The 19,229-nt window shown below is 34.4% G+C and overlaps 1 protein-coding gene and 2 pseudogenes across 1 annotated transcript; 1 reads left to right on the forward strand and 2 right to left on the reverse strand.

Annotated features, from left to right (window-relative positions):
* Positions 1-1,791: 1,791 nt before the first annotated feature.
* Positions 1,792-6,533, forward strand: LOC120255582 (U1 small nuclear ribonucleoprotein A-like). The gene is given in 6 exon segments (XM_039263380.1): positions 1,792-1,985; positions 4,256-4,428; positions 4,977-5,070; positions 5,965-6,056; positions 6,190-6,321; positions 6,323-6,533. Coding segments are annotated over 6 exon segments (786 nt in total). The 5' UTR covers positions 1,792-1,843; the 3' UTR covers positions 6,476-6,533.
* A 3,035-nt stretch (positions 6,534-9,568) lies between these two features.
* Positions 9,569-11,108, reverse strand: LOC120255584 (annotated as a pseudogene).
* Positions 11,109-12,835: 1,727 nt separating this feature from the next.
* LOC120255585 lies at positions 12,836-19,047 on the reverse strand (annotated as a pseudogene).
* Between the last annotated feature and the right edge of the window lie 182 nt (positions 19,048-19,229).

Here is a 19,229-nt window from a genome sequence, read left to right on the forward strand (position 1 = left end):
ATATATATAAAAGAAAAAAATTAACCAACACTTACTTGCCACCGTATAAACTCTCATGAGATAGAAATTTGTGCTTAAGTACCATATTGCCTACTAGTATAGAATCTATTATAATTGATATATTTTTATATTTATCTTTGTTTTTATATTATTTATAAAAAATAAAAAAAAATATATAAATATCAATCATATAATATATAAATATTTTTACTTGATGCAAAATAATAATGCCTAAAAACATCTCACTTGTATTTAAGTATAACTATATACTATATAAATACAATATAGTATATTATAAACATATTATATAATATCCAATGTTTGCGTGCACCATTGCATGTTGAGTTTACACTTTTTAAAATGGTTAATGATAATAATAATAATAATAATAATAATAATAATAATAATAATTCTTTAACTTCTTTTTAGAAAGGTAAAAAATAAGTAATGGTTTTCTCATAAATAAAGTATTAAATATGTTTATAATATATATATATATATTATCATGATGGAATATTTTGGAACTTGTGTCAAGTTTCTATGACCTTTTAGTAAAGTATTTATTTCATTTTTGCATTCTTAAATACTAGGGATATCTTAGTCTAGAATTAAATAAAGGTATACTCCAATGCATTCATACTCCTTCAAATATAAATATATTTATTACAATCGTTTTTACTTGATACTTTTACAAACTATTATTATTTACCAATATATTGTTATAGTTAAAATCAATTTAGAAGTTTATGAAAGTATAGATTGATGATAATTTTCGTTTTATTTTTTTTTCATTTCACCAAAAGCATAGTTTTTTATTCTAGTTCTAAATAAATTTTATAATTTCAATTTTTGAAAAAAATATTAAAACTCTTTTTTAACGTTTTCACCAACTAATTATTTTAAAATTTAAAAATAATTTTTAATAACTACAAAAACCAATTCTTCATAAAAGAATATATATACACAAATAAAGCCCTTTATGAAAAAAACATCTTTTAAATATGAAAAATGTACATTTCTTTAAAAATAAAACAAATAAATAGTTAATAATTAAAAAAATGAAATAATGTATTTTTAATACATTTCTAGAGTTAAAAAAACAAAAAAAAAATAATAATATTATTATATACAGCTTATGGGCCTAGTATGGGCCCACAATTTGGACTAGGCAAGAAGGCCTGCTTAGAATGCTTGCCCATATGCAAACTGAATAAATAATAGACTTAAGTATTTGAGTTACAGAATTATAAAAAATTTCAAGCTACCCTAACTTTAGATATGCGTTCAATTGGATCATCGGAGCTAACTCCATTAACAATGTGCTAACGTGGCAATCCATGTTATGCCCCTTGGCCACATCAGTATGTAATGTAAATAAAAACCTTTTTTACTTTAAAAATAGTTAACCCATATAGTTGGTCGATCATGTCAAATAAACAAAAAAACAATTTAATTTTTGAATTTTTTTAGTTAGATGGGTTAATACTAATGTCCCTTATCGAATTAATTTTTTTTCTCTTTTATCTAACGTGGCATGTTGATATGACAAGAGTGTATGAAGTGGCATACTAGATCAGTACGCAGTTAACGGAGTTATCCCAGGTGACTCAATTGAACGCAAATATAAAGTTATGGTCTTATAATTCGGTCACTCAAATAAGAGTGAACGAATAATTGGGTGACTATTTAAATAATTCGGTGACCCAATTGAAAGTTTAATGGGCCGTTTATGGGCCAAACTTGGGCTCATGCTTAGAAAAAATAAGAGCCCACGCACAACTTGGAATTATTCGAGAGGTCTTTCTTAGCTTGCATTCTATTTGGTCCTCTTTTGACGGCGGCGATGGAGAACGCGATGGGCGTCGCCGGCGCCGGAGCTGGAGTCGGAGGCGGCGCAGTCACCACAACCGCTGCTGATGCTCCTTCCCTTCCTCCCAACATGACAATCTACATCAACAACCTCAACGAGAAGATCAAGATCGATGGTACGCCCCGCTTCCTCTTCTAAACCCTAGAGAAACCCTAGTTATTTTTCTCTTCGTTTTCAAGCTACTGGAGTGATTCTTGCTGCTTGTTCGTCTTGTTTTTGTGATTTTTTTTCTCTCTTTGGATTTTTTTAAGTGAATTGTTTGAAGACTTTAGAGGATTGAAGGTAAAGGAACAAATTTTATTTGGCCTTGTTATTAAATTTTTTTGGCAAAACTTTCTTGTTATCAATATTGTTAGTTTTGCTCTTTTGGCAATTTTTTTAAAATTTTTAATTAATTAAATGGGGTGTTTTAAGGTAGTAAGAGAATAGATTTTGTACCATATAGCTAAATGGTGTTAAGGACCTGCATTGTGGCTCTGTTATTCATATCATTAGTGGAGGATTTGAAGTACTAGTGTCTATTTTGTATTTGATTTTGAATGAAATTTTGTTTTTTTAGAAAGACTTGGAGAAGTTAGGTATAGAGGAAAGGCAAATGTTTAAGTTTCATTTAGTGATGCATTTGTTTATAGGGATACACTGAAAATAGGAGTATAATTAGACTGTTGCTCTCTCTGAAATCTTGCAATGATTAGTGCTCAATCAGTATTTCAGCTGATGGCATGAACTATTTGTCTAATGAAGACTTTGTTACAGAGATGGCATATTAGGTCTCTGAACCATGAAGTAACCATTTGGTTTTCCGATGTATCCAAATCAAGAACAATGCATGTTCTAAAATTTGTTGTGTTCGGTAACTAACCTTTTGAGCTAGACTGATGTATATATTGTTGGATACTTTTCTTAAAGAAATGATGGAGCAAATCATGTCATGTAATTTCATTACTTATTGACCTCATAATTGTATGCATCCATATTGGCATATTACAAATGGAAAATTAGATGATCCCTATAGCTATCTTATGAGACGGTCACGTATGTGCATCTCAGATTTAAGCTTAATTATCTCTTGAGACCATTTGCATACAGATGTCTAATAGTAATGCTGAGGATTGTGTGATTTTGAGTGAGGCAATGCATAGATCAATTTATGTATGTTTGTTCATTCAATGGCTTTATATTTTGATTGAGTTAATACTTAATTGTTAGTAGCTAGAAGTCTAGTGTTAATTGTTGTCTATCTTAACTTGGGTGGTAAAGGCAACTTATTTTAGTTCACATAGGGAAGTCCTTCGTGTAACATTCCAATTTTCTATTGAAGTAGCAGCAAGTACCCCAGGTGCTTAGAGACTGGAATAAATCCATCTGTCATCCAACACATATAACACTCGATTGAGTCTGCCTGCTTTCAGTTGTCTCTATAAACTTATTATGGAAGCTCAAAAGGATCAACAAGGAGTTTTTCATATGGGCAATTTGATTCTACTCGCTATTAATCAAAAATCCATGCTGTAGATAAGATTTTTTTATAGGTGATATGGAAGTATTAAATCACATAGTGTAGATGTCTCATTTAAATCTTACTAGGAGTTTCCCATATGTGAGAGAAAGAGCATCACAGACTTTTTTCTTCCTAACCAATTTTCTACCTTTTTGAGAATTGTTCTAAGATGAGGTAGCAAAGTACTGTGTTTGAGTAATTGAACTTATTCTTTCTTTTTGCACTCTGGTGTGTAGAAGATTTTGAGTAGAAAGAGAGGGTAAAAACATGCAGAAAGGGAGCTTGGCTTCTTATTTTCCAGTAGAAAGGTTATAGTGTCATAAGGATTTTCATATTGCCTTAAGTTTGGAATCAAAACTTTCAGATAAAATGCCTACATTTAAACTAACTTAATAGGATGGGTATTTGACCTAGCACTTAGACACTGACAATTGTTGAAGAGTTTGAATTTCCATCATTAACTGTTGGCAAAAAGGCAAATTAGGCTTGGGCTTAACAAGGTGTTCTTGAAGAGGAAACTCTTTTGATTTGTTCTCAATGTTTTAAGTGAAATTATAACTGTACATTTAGAAGGAAACCCTTATAATAAACATGGATTTTGCAGATTGCAGACCAGTACAATTGATTTAATAAGATGGTGGTCAAAGATTCACATATTCCAAGATCCATTTTTGTGGTTTATTGTCATCTATGCTGTTTTAAAGTTGCTATAGATGCTCATTTTCAGACAGATTTTGATAGTGGCTTATGTTTTTTTCCTGTTCTGAGAGTTGTTGGTACTTCCATCTTTTTCTTAATCAGTATCTTTTTTTTTTCAATAACTTCTATGTCACATCATTTTCCCTTTCATTTATTGACTTATTGGTTGGCTTGCTTTCTTCAAGAACTTAAGAAATCTCTGAATGCCGTTTTCTCACAATTCGGGAAGATATTGGACGTACTTGCTTTCAAGACTTTTAAACATAAAGGTCAAGCATGGGTTATCTTTGAGGATGTGTCATCAGCGTCTGAAGCACTCAAGCGTATGCAAGGTTTTCCTTTCTATGAGAAACCTATGGTATGTTTACGCTTAGAGTTCCATGTTCCCATGTTTAAGGCTTTGACAGCTACTATCCATTTGGTCTATTATTCTACCATGTATAGCATGTTTTCATAAGTTATTTATTTATTTATTTATTTATTTTTTTATTTTTAACCATCTATAGTCCAATCACATTGTAGGTTTGCGCCAATTTGAAACTTTAGTATTTTTCTCAAATTACAATTTTTAATATTTAGACATCATATTCTCAAGAAACTCTACTTGGGAATCTTCTGCAGAAAAAGAAAGCCTTTTATCTGGATGATAGAATTTTTTTATTTTTTTCATAATTTCCTTCATCCAGAGCATTTACTAATAGTTTGTACATACCCTAAACTCATGAAAGATAACATAAGCCCTATAGTCTTACTTCTTTGATCCACTGGTCTTACTTCTTTGATCCACTGATTCCATTTTTTTGAGAAAACCCTTTTTAGGTTCTAAATTTGTTATTAGTGAACTTTTTATTGCTTAATCTTGTTATTTCTCTTAAGAGTCTTATGGTCATTTTTGTCATATTGCAGAGGATTCAGTACGCAAAGACCAAATCAGATTTAATAGCAAAAGCTGATGGCACTTTTGTGCCTAGAGAAAGACGAAAAAAGCATGATGAAAGAGGTTGGTTTGTGCTTTAATTATTATGTAAACATCTTATTGCACCCATTTCTCTTTAAAATTCATTGCCTGATATTTGGAAATTGATCTTCCCATGTTCTTTTTGGCATCTTATATCTACCTTATTCATATTCTAAACTTATTTTAGAACTCTGAATGTTTTAATTGATTATTGTGCTTCCTGGTGTTTGATGATGTTTAGGCACATTTGTCAAATATTGACAATTAAATATTTCACCTGTTTTTCAGTTTTTCAAGAAGCTGTCAATACACTTTTATATTCCTATACACTTTCACATTTATCGAGTTATGGCTCTATGTATACACTCAGTATCTGCATGGTCATACTTTGATCTAAACTATGGTTTTGGGGCATTTTTTATCTGTTTTTTTATCTGTAGGATATGAGGTTGAACTTTTGGATTGACATTCCCATGATTTTTGAATGGCGCCTGTGTTGCGACAGCCTTTTTCAGTTCTTCACTTGTATAGATCTCTCAAAAAAACTATGGGGTTGCTAGTGGCTTTTAGTTACTTTTTCTCTACTTCAAATAGTGATCATAACTAATGTGACCTAGCACATGAAAAGACTCTACTCATTACTTGGTGTTAGTTTGATTTCATTAGCTGAACTATTAATGCATGCATGCAGGAATGCTTATCATCTGCTCATTATCTGGATAATCATTGTTTATTCTTTTCAAAACATCTGTTTTCTTATGAGGTTTTTCTTGACATTATGAGATCAAGTTGTTGCTTGTGCACATCAATGCCAAACACTTGGTTTGCTCATTCTCTTGCCTCTTACAACAACAAATATGTCATGCTACTTTGTACCTATGAGCAGTTTTATTTGCACGATAATAACTTAATTTTCTTCGGGTGATTTTGGTGCAGCTGATAGAAAGAAACGAGAGCACCATCATGACAATAATTACTCTGGCGGAGGTTTGAGTGCGACTCATGGTGCTTATGGTGCCACTCCACCGGTACGGCTGTATTTCTTCATTTCAGTAGATGAAAAGCAAAACAAATGTAAAAACTTCGTTGATTATTCCAAAATTATCACATCTCTGACCTCTCACTATTTTTCCCCATATTCTACTGGTTACAACAAAACAGTTATCGCAGCTGCCCTTAGGCGTGGCCAAGCTCCCCGAAGCACCAGCTCCACCAAACAGCATTTTGTTTGTCCAGAATCTCCCGACGGAAACTACTCCAATGATGTTACAGATGTTGTTTTGCCAGTACCCTCGGATTTAAAGAAGTCAGGATGGTTGAAACGAAACCTGGCATTGCCTTTGTCGAGTACGGGGATGAGATGCAGTCCACAGTTGCTATGCAGGGCCTCCATGGTTTCAAGATCACCCCGCAAAACCCAATGCATGTTACATATGCAAAGAAGTAGAATATTGTCTTCCTGGAATTGTATCAACCATTGACAGGATATACTACTTGAGTTATTCTGGTTTTTGTAGCTCTTCAGCTCCTGTTATATTATTATTTTTAACCTCCCTCCTGATTTCAATCAACAAACTCTTGCTACTGATGCCTGAAATGTTCACCCTTGAACACCAAAGCTGCATTTTTTTATTTTTTATTTATTTATTTACTTTATTTTCGCTCAACATGGTAATGTTAGATGTGCATAAGCTTTTGACGGAGCAGCATGCAGGAACCACTAGTGAATCGAACTTTCATCATTTCGTGAAGAGTTCTTATGAGCAAATACCAATAGATATTTTGGTCGGTGGTGATAACTGGTACTTATTAATTAGCTGCTTTTGTCTTATTGGTTTGTCAATACAGCATAATAAGGTGCCAGAACAATAGTGTTGTAGGTGTTTTTTTCAAACACTAGAAGTGGTTTTTGAATTGAATTTTGTTTTATAAAAATAAATTTTTAAATGGAGAGGTAAACACAATGGAGAGAATAAGAAAATGGTGATGATGATTCTCTGACAAGTAACAATTACGTGATTTGTGAAATATATGGGAAAAATTCAAAAGAAAAATTATTTTATTAGGGTTTGCTGGTTATATTGGTCTATGAAAAGATGTTATTTCTTTGCTGATGAGTATGGTCGTAAAACGAGTGAAATTCAATCAATTTCGATTAGTTTCAATACTTAAAGTTTAACCCTAGCAGCTCAAAATTATTATTTTTATATAATTAATAATGAATAATAAGTATATAAGTCATATAATTACTTATAATAAATAAACACTAAATAATTAGGGTTATAAAACACAACGTGTTTTATATAAATTCTAATCAAAATGAAAATTTGATTCCAATCCAACAAAATCCAAAGATAATTGTTAAAAAAATGACAGTCCCCCTATAAAGCCCATTATGTATTTATATTCACAATATGTCAACCGCAGACCTTCGTATGTATACACACATCGAGATCAAGAAGAATAAATAACAATCAAGGTTGATGAACTTGGTTCTCTGTTTCCTAGACTATTACATTGAGTTCACAAGAGTGTCAAAGTGATTTATTAGCAACTCGGTTCTTTATTAGAACCCTTCGCAAAGCGAGTGAGAATTCGAAATTATGTATGTAGTGCACATTTTTGGGACATGCAGAAGTAGGATATGTATGAATGGCCCAAAGGTCTACGCCAGCATGAGTCTCATCCCCATCTGTCACAAAACTTATGCATGTCTCGCCTTTTATTAACGACCTAGCCGCTTCAAGGTACAATCGAAAGAGTTTGAAAAATCACCGTGAGATACCGACACTAGCCCAATCATCCCCATCTGCTTCTACATCACAAAAGGCTACTTATTAGTTATGAAGCAGTTCTCGACCGTGAAAAACAAACTACAAAGGAGTTTACTTTGAGATGCAATGTAGAACGCTTCAAATATGTTCATTCAACCAAAGAAGTTCTCATAAACCACTGCTCAACGCACCAAAACTGGCCTATTCAGAACGGCCATCATGTAGCCTCACCCGAGTGCTGAGGAGCTCGATTCTCTGAGTGCACATTTCAAGAGACGTGGAGTCATGATGCATATGATGGCCCCTAATACCACGTGCGAGTAGCCTCGCCCCCACTGGCTCCACCGAGACTCAGGACACCCGACAATTTAGGCGGCCTCTGCGCATATCTGCTCCTTTTGTCAAAAAGTTCTCGAAACTTTCACAATGGTCCCTCGTAAACTTGAATTCATATTTGATCTTTGGATGAAAAACTATATATCCCCAAATTGCAGAAGCTATAGTCAATGAGAGATTCCCTTCTCATTTAGCCCGGACTTTTGATGCTTGAGATTGAGACATACGTCAATGTGGGAGTGTATATATGGTGTACAAAATGGAAGCCCTTTTGTTGATGATGTGAAAAAGAAGCATGAGAAGGAGAACAATGAGAAGATAGAGGATTGTGATATGTTTGAAGAGGCTTGGGTCTGTATTTCTTTGTTTGGTATCAGCTCCAAGTATTTCTTTGTTTGGTTTTTATAGCAAACAAACTATTTTTACTACAGCTTTGAGCCTTTGTAATACAATATTGATTATATTGAAATAATATATATATACTCTTGACAAGTAATCTTGACTATATTATATATATATATATATATATATATATATATTATTGGAGGATTAATAGTTAATTTGGTTGTTTTTAAAATTTTAGAAATTGGGCATGGTTGTCACAAATACAGTATGCATTTAACACCAAAAGTTATGAAACTGATAATAAACTAATAATAATAAAATTTAACATATGATATTTAGTATAAAGGAATTACCATGTTTATCAGAGATGAAATTCATATAAATATATATAGTTGTAATAAGAATTACTAGATATGTATGGATGGGTTATAAGATGAGAACTGCCCCTTCACAAATTTTAAAAAAATTAAACATATACTATCCATAATAAATTAGAGAAACAAGAAGATAGATTATAATGTGAATGGTGCCTAAAATTAGACAAACAAGATAGATTATAATATACACAAGCAGTGAGATACACAACAAAGAACAAATGGAATTAACTAGAGATTAAAAAAAGAAAAAAAACAGCTACCATAATTCACACACACAAAAAAATAAAATAAAATAAACACTATGACAACTCAAGAATTTGATGATTGACAAACTAAAACACAGCATTTACAATCTGGAAAAACCAACTCCATTCACTTGCATATACATTAAGTAGCATCATGACAAACTAACACCCACAACAAACACTACTTAAGTCTTAACACACACAACCAAGAGCAGACCCATATGTACAATAACAACAAACACAAACCTCTCAGCCTCCAACTGCCCACCCCATTAACATTATATTACATCCTAACTTGCAATATCTAACAATCACACAAACCATAAACTGATGCACAAAAGGAAAAAAACTCCCTCCTCACAATCTCACTGACTCACTATCTTACTATCTCACTGTCTCACTTCTTGAGTTTATATTCTTCCTCTAGATGTTGTTCTCTTATGAAGAAAATGTGAGGAGGAATTCAAATGAGCTCAATTCTCATAAGGAGGAGGGGGATTCCTAGGTCCGACATCCACCACTGCTCCTCGTTCATATGCATCCGATGATGACTTCCTCCTAAAACGGTTCCATTGTTTTCCTCCTGATCATCAAAATCATCCGTTTGTGTTATCAACTTTTCAATGCAATCAACATAAATATACACATTTTTCCTCTGAACCAAGTACCTTTTCATCAATTAATTCTGTACTTAAACTCAAGAATAGATCAATTATATCCTTTTGAGCATAAGTGAAGAAGACATCATCATCATCCATCATCCATGAATTCCACACAGTGAATTAGAATTTATAATTGATCATTTATGTACATTAAAAACTAACAAAAATATAAAATAAAATACTCCCTCCATCCCAAAAATAAATTTTTCATTAATAGAAGATTTTTCTTGTCACAAATTATACCACATACCTAATACAAAAGCGAATTTTTTTCAAATTCAACATTACAAAACCTCTTTAAATGCATTATTCTCATCTTAGAGATATGAGAGAGAAAAAACAACTAGGGTGAAAAAGAGAAATGGATAATATGGGGAAATTAAGCTAAATCCTTATAAAAATTTTTGAACTTTAACTACTTTTTCTTGCCCAGACGGATAGAATGAACACCTACAATGGGACGGAGTGAGCAAAAATAATATGAGAGAGACGAAAAAAACTAAGCGTATGAAAAGAGAAATGGATAATATGGGAAAAATTAAGCTAAATATTTATAAAATTTTGAACTTTAACTACTTTTCTTACTCGAACAGTTAGAATGAATACTTACAATGAAACGGAGGCAGTAAAATGGAAAAAAAAAAAAAAAATTCCATAGTGATTTGTACCTAGAAAAATATATCTATATTTCTTCAATCAATCTTTAGAACTATCACCCCCTTAATCAAATGCTAATATATTAAACAATTATCATCAAATTAATTAATTGATTGATTGTTCTTTTCTACATTCTGAATCTTTCCAGATCCGGAAAGATAACAGTTAGTATAATAATTCACAAAGGCCAAACTACCACCAGATCATTCCCAGATTCCCAAAAGCAACAAAGAGGGTTTAGGTAGAACTAGAAGCAGCTTTATCCTACTTACCAGAGAAGGGGGGATACTGGAGGAGTGCTTCCAGCGGGCGACGTTGGAGGGGTTCCGTTCCCTCGTCGACGGCGAACCCGCCGGTTTCTTTATCATTATAGATCTCGTCACCCTTGGCTCATCCACTTGTTCTTCTGCAATCAAACCCAAATTCAACAGCTCAGATCGGAAAAACCACAAGAAAATGGTGAGAAAAACCGAGAAAATTCACCAGATCGAAGTACCTTTGCCGGAGATCGAACGGATCGAGAAGGATGCTGGCTTTTCGGAGCTTGCTGAGACCGGTGTCCGGCTGAGGACCGGCGACGGTGTCGTCCCCAAAGCTTATCCAAGAGGCCCATCGAGAACCTTCGAGCGAAATCCACGAAGCTCGCTAATGGCGGCCGAGAAGAGAGGAATCGAGAAGAAGTCGCTGAAGAGCTATTTATAGAAGGGATGAAGTGGGTTTGAGATTGGATTATGACCGTTGGATTGAATCTGGATGGTGACGTGGCAAAGCAATGTATGGATGAAGATAAGATCGTTGGGATGGGACCACGTGGCGGCTGGAGATGATGGGGATGGAGCGAGTCACCAGATTGGGTTGTTTAATGACATGGCGTGAACTTATTGGATGATGGACTGGGTCCCGTTAGTGATTTTGCTTATCAGACCCTTGAAAAGTTTAGAATTATTTATTTCAAAGAGCTAAACTTTGGAAAAATTAAATAAAAGATTAGTCCAAGTATGGAAATAATCAAATGGTTGCAATTTGCTCAAAGTCCAAGTAAATAGAAATTTTCAAATTAGTCCAAGTTTCAAATAATTGGTTCCAAGATTAATAAAAAAATTTCTCCCAATGTTTGGAAAGGCATCTTACTTTAAATTATTAAAGAATAAATTGACATCGTTGATGTCATAAGATAAAATTTTTCTTGGATATTTTTATCTCAATTGGGTATTAAAGAATATATATATATAAAGGGACTGGATTATAAATGTAAAGAATATTGAGTCCTTTACTAGCTCCAATTAAAATAAAAATATAAAGAGAAAGGGGAAGTGATGAGATAGAATAACAAAGGCACTAATATTTCAATTTAAGTCTAATGTCCTTTTCATGTGTCTTGTTTTACCCTCACAAAAATAAATTAAGGCTGTGAGAATCCAGACTGCAACTTTGTCAGGTTATGAAGGATATTTTGGAGTCAATGATATCAATACATCTACATTAATCTTCTTTGTATGTATTGCATTCTTATATTATATTCATTCATATAATTCATGTTTTTTTTAATACTTTTCATTTAAATCAAAATATATAACGAGCCACCCGACACTCATATATCTCCGGCTTAATTTCTTAATATCATAACCACCCGCAAACTTTTACACTCGCCCCCATTTTTACAAAAAGATGAGATAAAAAATTTACTATTTTTTTAATTTATTAATATATAAATTTAATTAAAATACATAACTATCATAATTAACTGAATATAATTTTATTTACTTTCATTTATAAAGTAAAAAAAATTTAAAATTTTATGTATATATAAAAAATTTTAGAGCGGGACAGACCAAGGTAAAACAAGACCCGCCCCGCCCCTGCCCCGCCCCCATTATAAAATCCCCTGTCTCTCCTCGTCCTGCGACTTCCGCCCCTAATTTTCAACACCTTTCGGAGTTTGAAAACCTCAGGTCAGTTTGGTTTTTACCATCCCCAAGTAATTTTGAGAAACTTCTGCTCAAACTCTGACACCTGAGTCCTGAATAAGTACTGGCCTTATAAAAGGACGGACAGTTAACAGAAAGAAAAAATGGATACAATAAGAGAATTTATCATACAGACTGCAAATTCAATTAGATAACACTGGATTTTCCATCCATGATTAATCCAGACAAGCTTATCAAATGGCAGAAAAGAAATTGAAGCAGAAGACGATGGTACAAAAACAGTAAAACAGACATACAAGTGATTCTACTGAGGACATGTACAGCAGAAAAACAAACACCTAGCAAGAAAAAGTGCAAGAAAAGAAAAAGAGTTTGTTCGAGTGCCTTCGACAGGGTATCTCAAAATGAATTGCTAAATTCATATAACATACAATGTGCGGCGCTCTAAAGAGAATACATCAAAACTGTGAATTTCACTTATCATTCACACAACATGATTTCTATTTTGAAGAATGCCTTTCAGGGATATGTATAGACTATGTATGAATATAAATAAAACTTTGAGAAAGAAATGGATTCCTCTTGAACTATTCCTATTCTATGTGCATTTCTGATCCCCACAAAAATTGTAGTAAAATCAACTACTTTGTTAATTAATATGCTTACATCCTTTAAATCACACTGCTGAAGGGTGTCAAATCAAGCCACTGGCATGGAACTGTGATATAGAAACAATTTATCTTTACCTGCATGACATTCCTAAAGATTGAAAAATTAGAAGCCATGGTTCTCACATCAAGCGATTGAAGTTTTGAGAGAATGATGTCTCATAGTAGCTCCTTTGCTGCTTTCACCAAAAAGAAAAAGGAAAACACACATGGTCAGCAAACATTCTCAACTCAGTAGGGTAACTTTAAATCAAGAGCACTAATTCAGAATTCACCAGCAAATTTTTCTAAATAAAAGAAGGAAGACACTGTAAGCACTTCAGCAAATTTGTACAAGCAGATGTGTGAAAGAAGATAGCACCAAAGTTAGCATCGGCCACCAATACAAGAAGATTGGGGCGACCAGAGACAGGTCACGCAACATGTGTGAGTGCAAGAAAAGTGCATTTCTCTGATTTTCATTTTTATAATAAAGATTATTTAGCTCTTATGAAGTAAGGAATATGCATCACGTTTATTAAGCTACTGGTACAATGTGCTAAGTTGCAAAGTTTAATGTAAATCATTAAACAGCATAGCAAAGCCACATGTCCTTATTCCAAAATATAGATTACTTTAAGCAACAGCATTAAATAGTAATCTAGATTGACCAACTTAAAACATACAATACAATACCTGTTTTGAGACTGAAGGTGAGATTTTCCTCAGAGCAGGTTCAAAATGTGATGTCTTAATACGACTTGGTCCAATATCTGGCGTCCCCAGCTCACTAGATAACAGCTTTTCTTCAACAGCAGCCGTAGCAGCTACATTCATCTGGTTAAAAACGCAACCAAATTCAACAAATGATGCAGTAAAATACTAAAGCAAGCCAATATATATATACATATATATATATATATGTTAGTACAATAGTAACTATTCACTTTTCTTTTCTTTTTCATACCAATGCAGACAGATCAGCCCCAGTCAGATTATTGCACTCCTCTCTATGGGCAATGGCAACAAAATCAACATCAGCTGCAATAGGTTTCTTTCTTGCAAGTGCCTTCAAAATTAATGCACGCTCATCTGCAGTAGGTAGAGGAACATAAAGCAATTTCCCGAGTCTTCCTGGTCGTAGAACAGCAGGATCCATAACTTCAACTCTGCCACAGGATACTAGATCAGACTCAAAGGCAAAACCTGGATCTACAGCTAAATAAATTATGTAATAACTCAGCTTACCTATTTGTAGCTCCAATAACATAAACACCTTGTCGTTGATCAGCACCATCAAGCTCTATGAGTAGCTGCAACAAGAAAGGATAGGTTAGAAGGTATGAAGGATGACATTACCAGCAAACAAATTGGTTTAGTGGTTGAAGGTGGGGAATAAATGGAAAATTGTCAATTCAAGATGCTGCTCATAACTAACAGATAAAATATAACCTGGTTTGAGTAGCGCCAACAACCCATCCCCCTCCTTTTTCCTCTCTTGGTAGTCAAAGCATCAATCTGGAACAATGTTTAAAAAGCATAAGCCAAGATTAAAGAATAGATTCAGACTGGGCCATCATCGAAAAATATAGCATATTTATCATAATATGACGTTATGCACACTTGAGTCCTTCATCATTTCTGTATTTCCAAGCAAATGTTTGAAATTCTCATACCAACCCCGACTTCTCCACTACTGTAGGGATTTAACTCTGAGAAGTGACTTTTGAAAAATTACCTAAAAAGAGTTTCTACTTTTAGCCACCAACTTGACCATGCATTAAGGAGTTCAACAACTGCTTATGAGGTATGACTCAGATTTTTGAGATATTCTTAACACAGTTTCCACCTAACTTTATAAAAAGCATACCAGTTTACCTTACTTAGCAAAATTGATAGCTATTGCATAGAAGAACTTAACAAATATCATGCAAGTACATAGTTGTGATTAATTCAGATAATTTAGCCTAGATGAGTAAAATATGTTTCAGCACCATTACTAAATGCCTGATCGCTAAGCATATCGTGGCATCAATGTGAAAGTTTTTGCTAATAATCAACTGTATGGTATTTGTTATCACTGTTATCTGACATAGTATACTGTTAAAGTCACAGAACTGAGTCAAAGCAAAAACAAGGCAAATATAAACTTATGTGGATCATCCACAAGAGGAATATTGATTAGTCAAGAAATTTAGTTATGCAACTCAAGGTCGCCATTAACTGAGAATATTTCATGATATTTACTGTTATGATATATAATTAGAATGGAAGTAGATTTTTACCTCATCAAAGAAAAAGAATGCATGGCGCACATGTTCTTGCACGGCTAAATAATGTTCTAACTTTCAGCTCACTTTCCCCAACATACTTGTTTAAAAGTTCAGGACCCTATATATAGTATATGAGCAATCAAAAGAATATTTTTAAAATTAAAAACCAACTCAAATTATAACTACCAAGAAAAGCAAAATGAATATACTTAAAAGTTAAAATGCCAACAGATAGAAGGTATAATGACAAACCTTGATATGTATAAAGTTAGGTACCAGCCTCATTTTGCTACAGCCTTAGCAATTAAAAGTTTTTCCCCACAGCCTGACAGGTCCATAAAAGCAAGAAACCAGCTTCCATGTTCACACCAAATTCCTGATCAAGATGAACAATACCAGCACTTAAGAAAATTTCAAATCACAGATTAAGTTGCAGAAATGGGTATAGTGCAAAAGGCCACACTATAATATAAAGGTGTACATTACATTTAGGTCCCAAAATGTAATGAAAAATTAAAACACAAGGAAAGGCGCAGCAATTGCCACCTTTTATCTTGCCAATCCACCATTCATCTTAAATCAATGTATTCTACAAAATCTATATTCTACCAACTATTGCCCAATAGTTGGATGCCCCCAAAGAAGTCGATATCATATTCTAATAAATAAAAGGGCAAATTAGAATCAGCATATTGACTGGATGAAGAGCGGCTGAAACAAGGAAAATGCATCATATAAAACTAATGCAAATTTCAAAGGAAATTTTGACATGTTAATTTGGACCAAACAATACAGACTAAGACTGAATGGCAATCTTGTTGCATCCTTCTTGCTCAACAAGTAAAAAGTAGCATTAACATTGCAATATATCTAGAATAACAATAGAGGTCAAAATCAAAGGACAATAGATCTCAAAGAATCAACAAACAAACTAAACAAGAGCACGGACAGTTAGTTTAAAGCAGTTCCAAGTGTGAGGAGACATATATATATATGTACATGACGTACATGAGGACAGACATGCTCAGTGGTGTTTTATAGGCGCTAACAATGTAACGATCAAAATTCTTTCCTTAATCGAAGCCTAGCACCACCAACAACATCATCCCAAGTAACATTAGGTATTGAGGAAAAATCCTTCTTTCTAGAAGAAGTGCCGAACCATTTTAACTGCTTCCTGCAGGCAAAATAAATGGCTAGTTGAAAAATGACAAACTATCAATCAACCAACTGAAAATAGAAATGGAGGATTCATTCACTTTCACACATTGCCGCTTTGACAAATGGAGGCTATAAACTGCTGGCTAGCCTGGCTTCAACTACTTTGACATCAATAAATGAAGAAAAGAGAATAGAAAACATTACTGAGGAACATCCCACCGTGGACTGTACAAAGTAGCATGGCAAAATTACTCTCCTGGTCCGATCAAACCCCCATAACTAGCCGCCTCATTTGGTTTAGGCTTCGCCTTCTCATTGAGTTGAATTAAATTTATCATAAAATGTAGCAAAACTGTAGAAAACCCAGCTCACAATGAAGAAATAAAGGATTAAACAGCCATGTCTCTGGTATCTCAAAGGCTTAATATTAATATCAAAACAATATCACTTTCAATCACATTAAATTTAAAATTGAGAGTGCAGCTAAAATTAAGAAATTTGTATATTATTAGATCTCAAAAGTTGAATAAGATTATCCATCACTTTGAAATTATATGATAGTAGTGTATAAACCTCAAAATTAATTGATAGGTAGAAAAGCAATTAACTTAATTGCCACCCAGAGTTTCCTCACACAGATTGTGAAGATGATTGAACCTAATAGATCTGAGTTGCCCTGCGATGAGTTTTACAGACATATGGCTTCCATAACAAAGTTACCAAAACATCAAAACAGATGAGGAAAAACAAAAGCTCGGTATCTGTCATAAATAATAAATAACACATCAAACATCTGAACAACATACAGAAAAATAGATTGATGAAACTCTGCAGCTTCTATGGTCATGTAAAACACTAACTACAAAGCGCCACTCATAGTCCATAAAACTATTAAAAACAACACCCAGAAACCAATATGTATGAAATATAAGGAAAAAGATATAAACTAGAGATAGATTCTGCAATATAAAAACAGAACTATAACATAACTGACTCCAGAACAAACAATTATAGATATGCATATAAGAGGGAGACACTACCAAAATCCTCCATGGTAATACTAAGGTCTCCATTTCTTCAGGAGCCCAGCGGCTGCTTCCAATTAATCTTCACATTAATCCGCTCTTTGCTTCAGCCAACAAAATTCAGACTTTCTTGCATCTATTACTCGGGCTTCCATTGCCAAGTTTCCAGCCTTGTTTAGCCTAATGCCAAATCAGCACCGACAAAAACCTGGTGTAGATCTGGCAATTTTAGAGATATTAAACTTTCTCCCTGCAAGTTTGGAGTCTTCCTCCACGTGGTGAGAACATTCAATATCTCCATCCGCCAAGGCTTTCATCAGAAACTCCTAAATATATCATCTCACGGGTCAAATCTCCCAGGCGCCTCTCCCAGAGCCTGGTCTATTGCATCAGGGTGTATTTGTAGCCTCCAATAACAAGAACATAGCAGCGGTGCCTTTTTCCCAGATAGAGCTTTCTGGAGTCTGAATCTCAGCATCCATTGACTCAAGTGTTTGGTGTGATTCATCCATGCAAGTCATCAGCTGTAAGCCACACTATATTCTACGCTCCATCTCCCTTTGCAGATTTTTCCGCTTTGGATGCAAATTTGCATCTATCTCACTCGTCAAATACAATCGGGTTGAGCCGGCTGTATGCCTTTTTGAAAAGATCTCGGGAGGTTTTCTTCAGAGGCACCTATAAGCAATACTCAAAATTTAGAAGACCAAACATTTTAAAGGCCAAATATGAAACAAGCGTTCAGTTATAACAAGCCAATACACACTATATCTCCATTAATGTTACTCAATCAATTTACAAAATCAGTTTTTCTTGAAAAACTACCTCGCAGAAAATTTACATAAATACAAGTATGCTTTCTTCCGTTTCTAACCTGTAAACAACAGTATGCTAGTTCGGTTATTTTCCAATAACAACTGCAAAATCAACATATTACAGGATCTTTTTATCATCATTAGCCTTCAAAAATCCAATAAGCAGTACCTCATCAAGCGAAGTCCAGACACTGAAAACATTATTAGTAACTGGCGATGCAGTCAATCACCCACAAAATCATGCCTTCTCTTGCTTTCGGATCAACTTACTCCTGCATCCAAAAAGCCACATTGGTACAGGCAAGGACTCACTCAGCACTCAAGCAGCACAAAGAGAACAACATTTCTCCTCAAAGATTGGGTGATGGCAGGCGCCATGGGCGAGTGAAAAGAGCTTACCAGAGACACCAGGAGACTACTTCGAAGTTGTTGAAATCTTATAAAATGGGACACTCAGTCCTCATCTGGCACTAGCATGTGCCAGCATAGTCTCTCCCACATCCTGGCGGCACCATGAAGCAAAATCCTGCAGAAATCGGCCTAACCTACAACTTTGGCAGCTGGGGTGGTAAAATGGCACAATCACCTCATTCATGAGATCCTCCAGCACTCTTTCACTCCCCCAAGATCCCTTAAATTCCCGGTCCTTCATCCCTGCCTCACCACATCACCCCCATCACTCTCTCCGCCACTGCAGTCTCCACCGTACTTCCTCCTCTCCCATTCAACTCCAAGCTGCGCCTCCTTACTAACAGCAGGCCTCGATCTCCACATTGTCATCCTCCTTCGCTTGCGGCTTCTTCTTCCCCACAGACGCCTCAACAATATAACTATCGCGGAGCATCGACTTGGTGAGATCAAACTGACTCAGCTTTTCCCCGAACGTATCATCATCATCATCATCATCATCATCATCATCGGATGAAGATGATGACGGCGAAACCCGAGGAAGACGT

Source organism: Dioscorea cayenensis, unplaced genomic scaffold (assembly GCF_009730915.1).
Source record: "Dioscorea cayenensis subsp. rotundata cultivar TDr96_F1 unplaced genomic scaffold, TDr96_F1_v2_PseudoChromosome.rev07_lg8_w22 25.fasta BLBR01001086.1, whole genome shotgun sequence".
NCBI classification, from domain to species: Eukaryota; Viridiplantae; Streptophyta; class Magnoliopsida; order Dioscoreales; family Dioscoreaceae; genus Dioscorea; species Dioscorea cayenensis.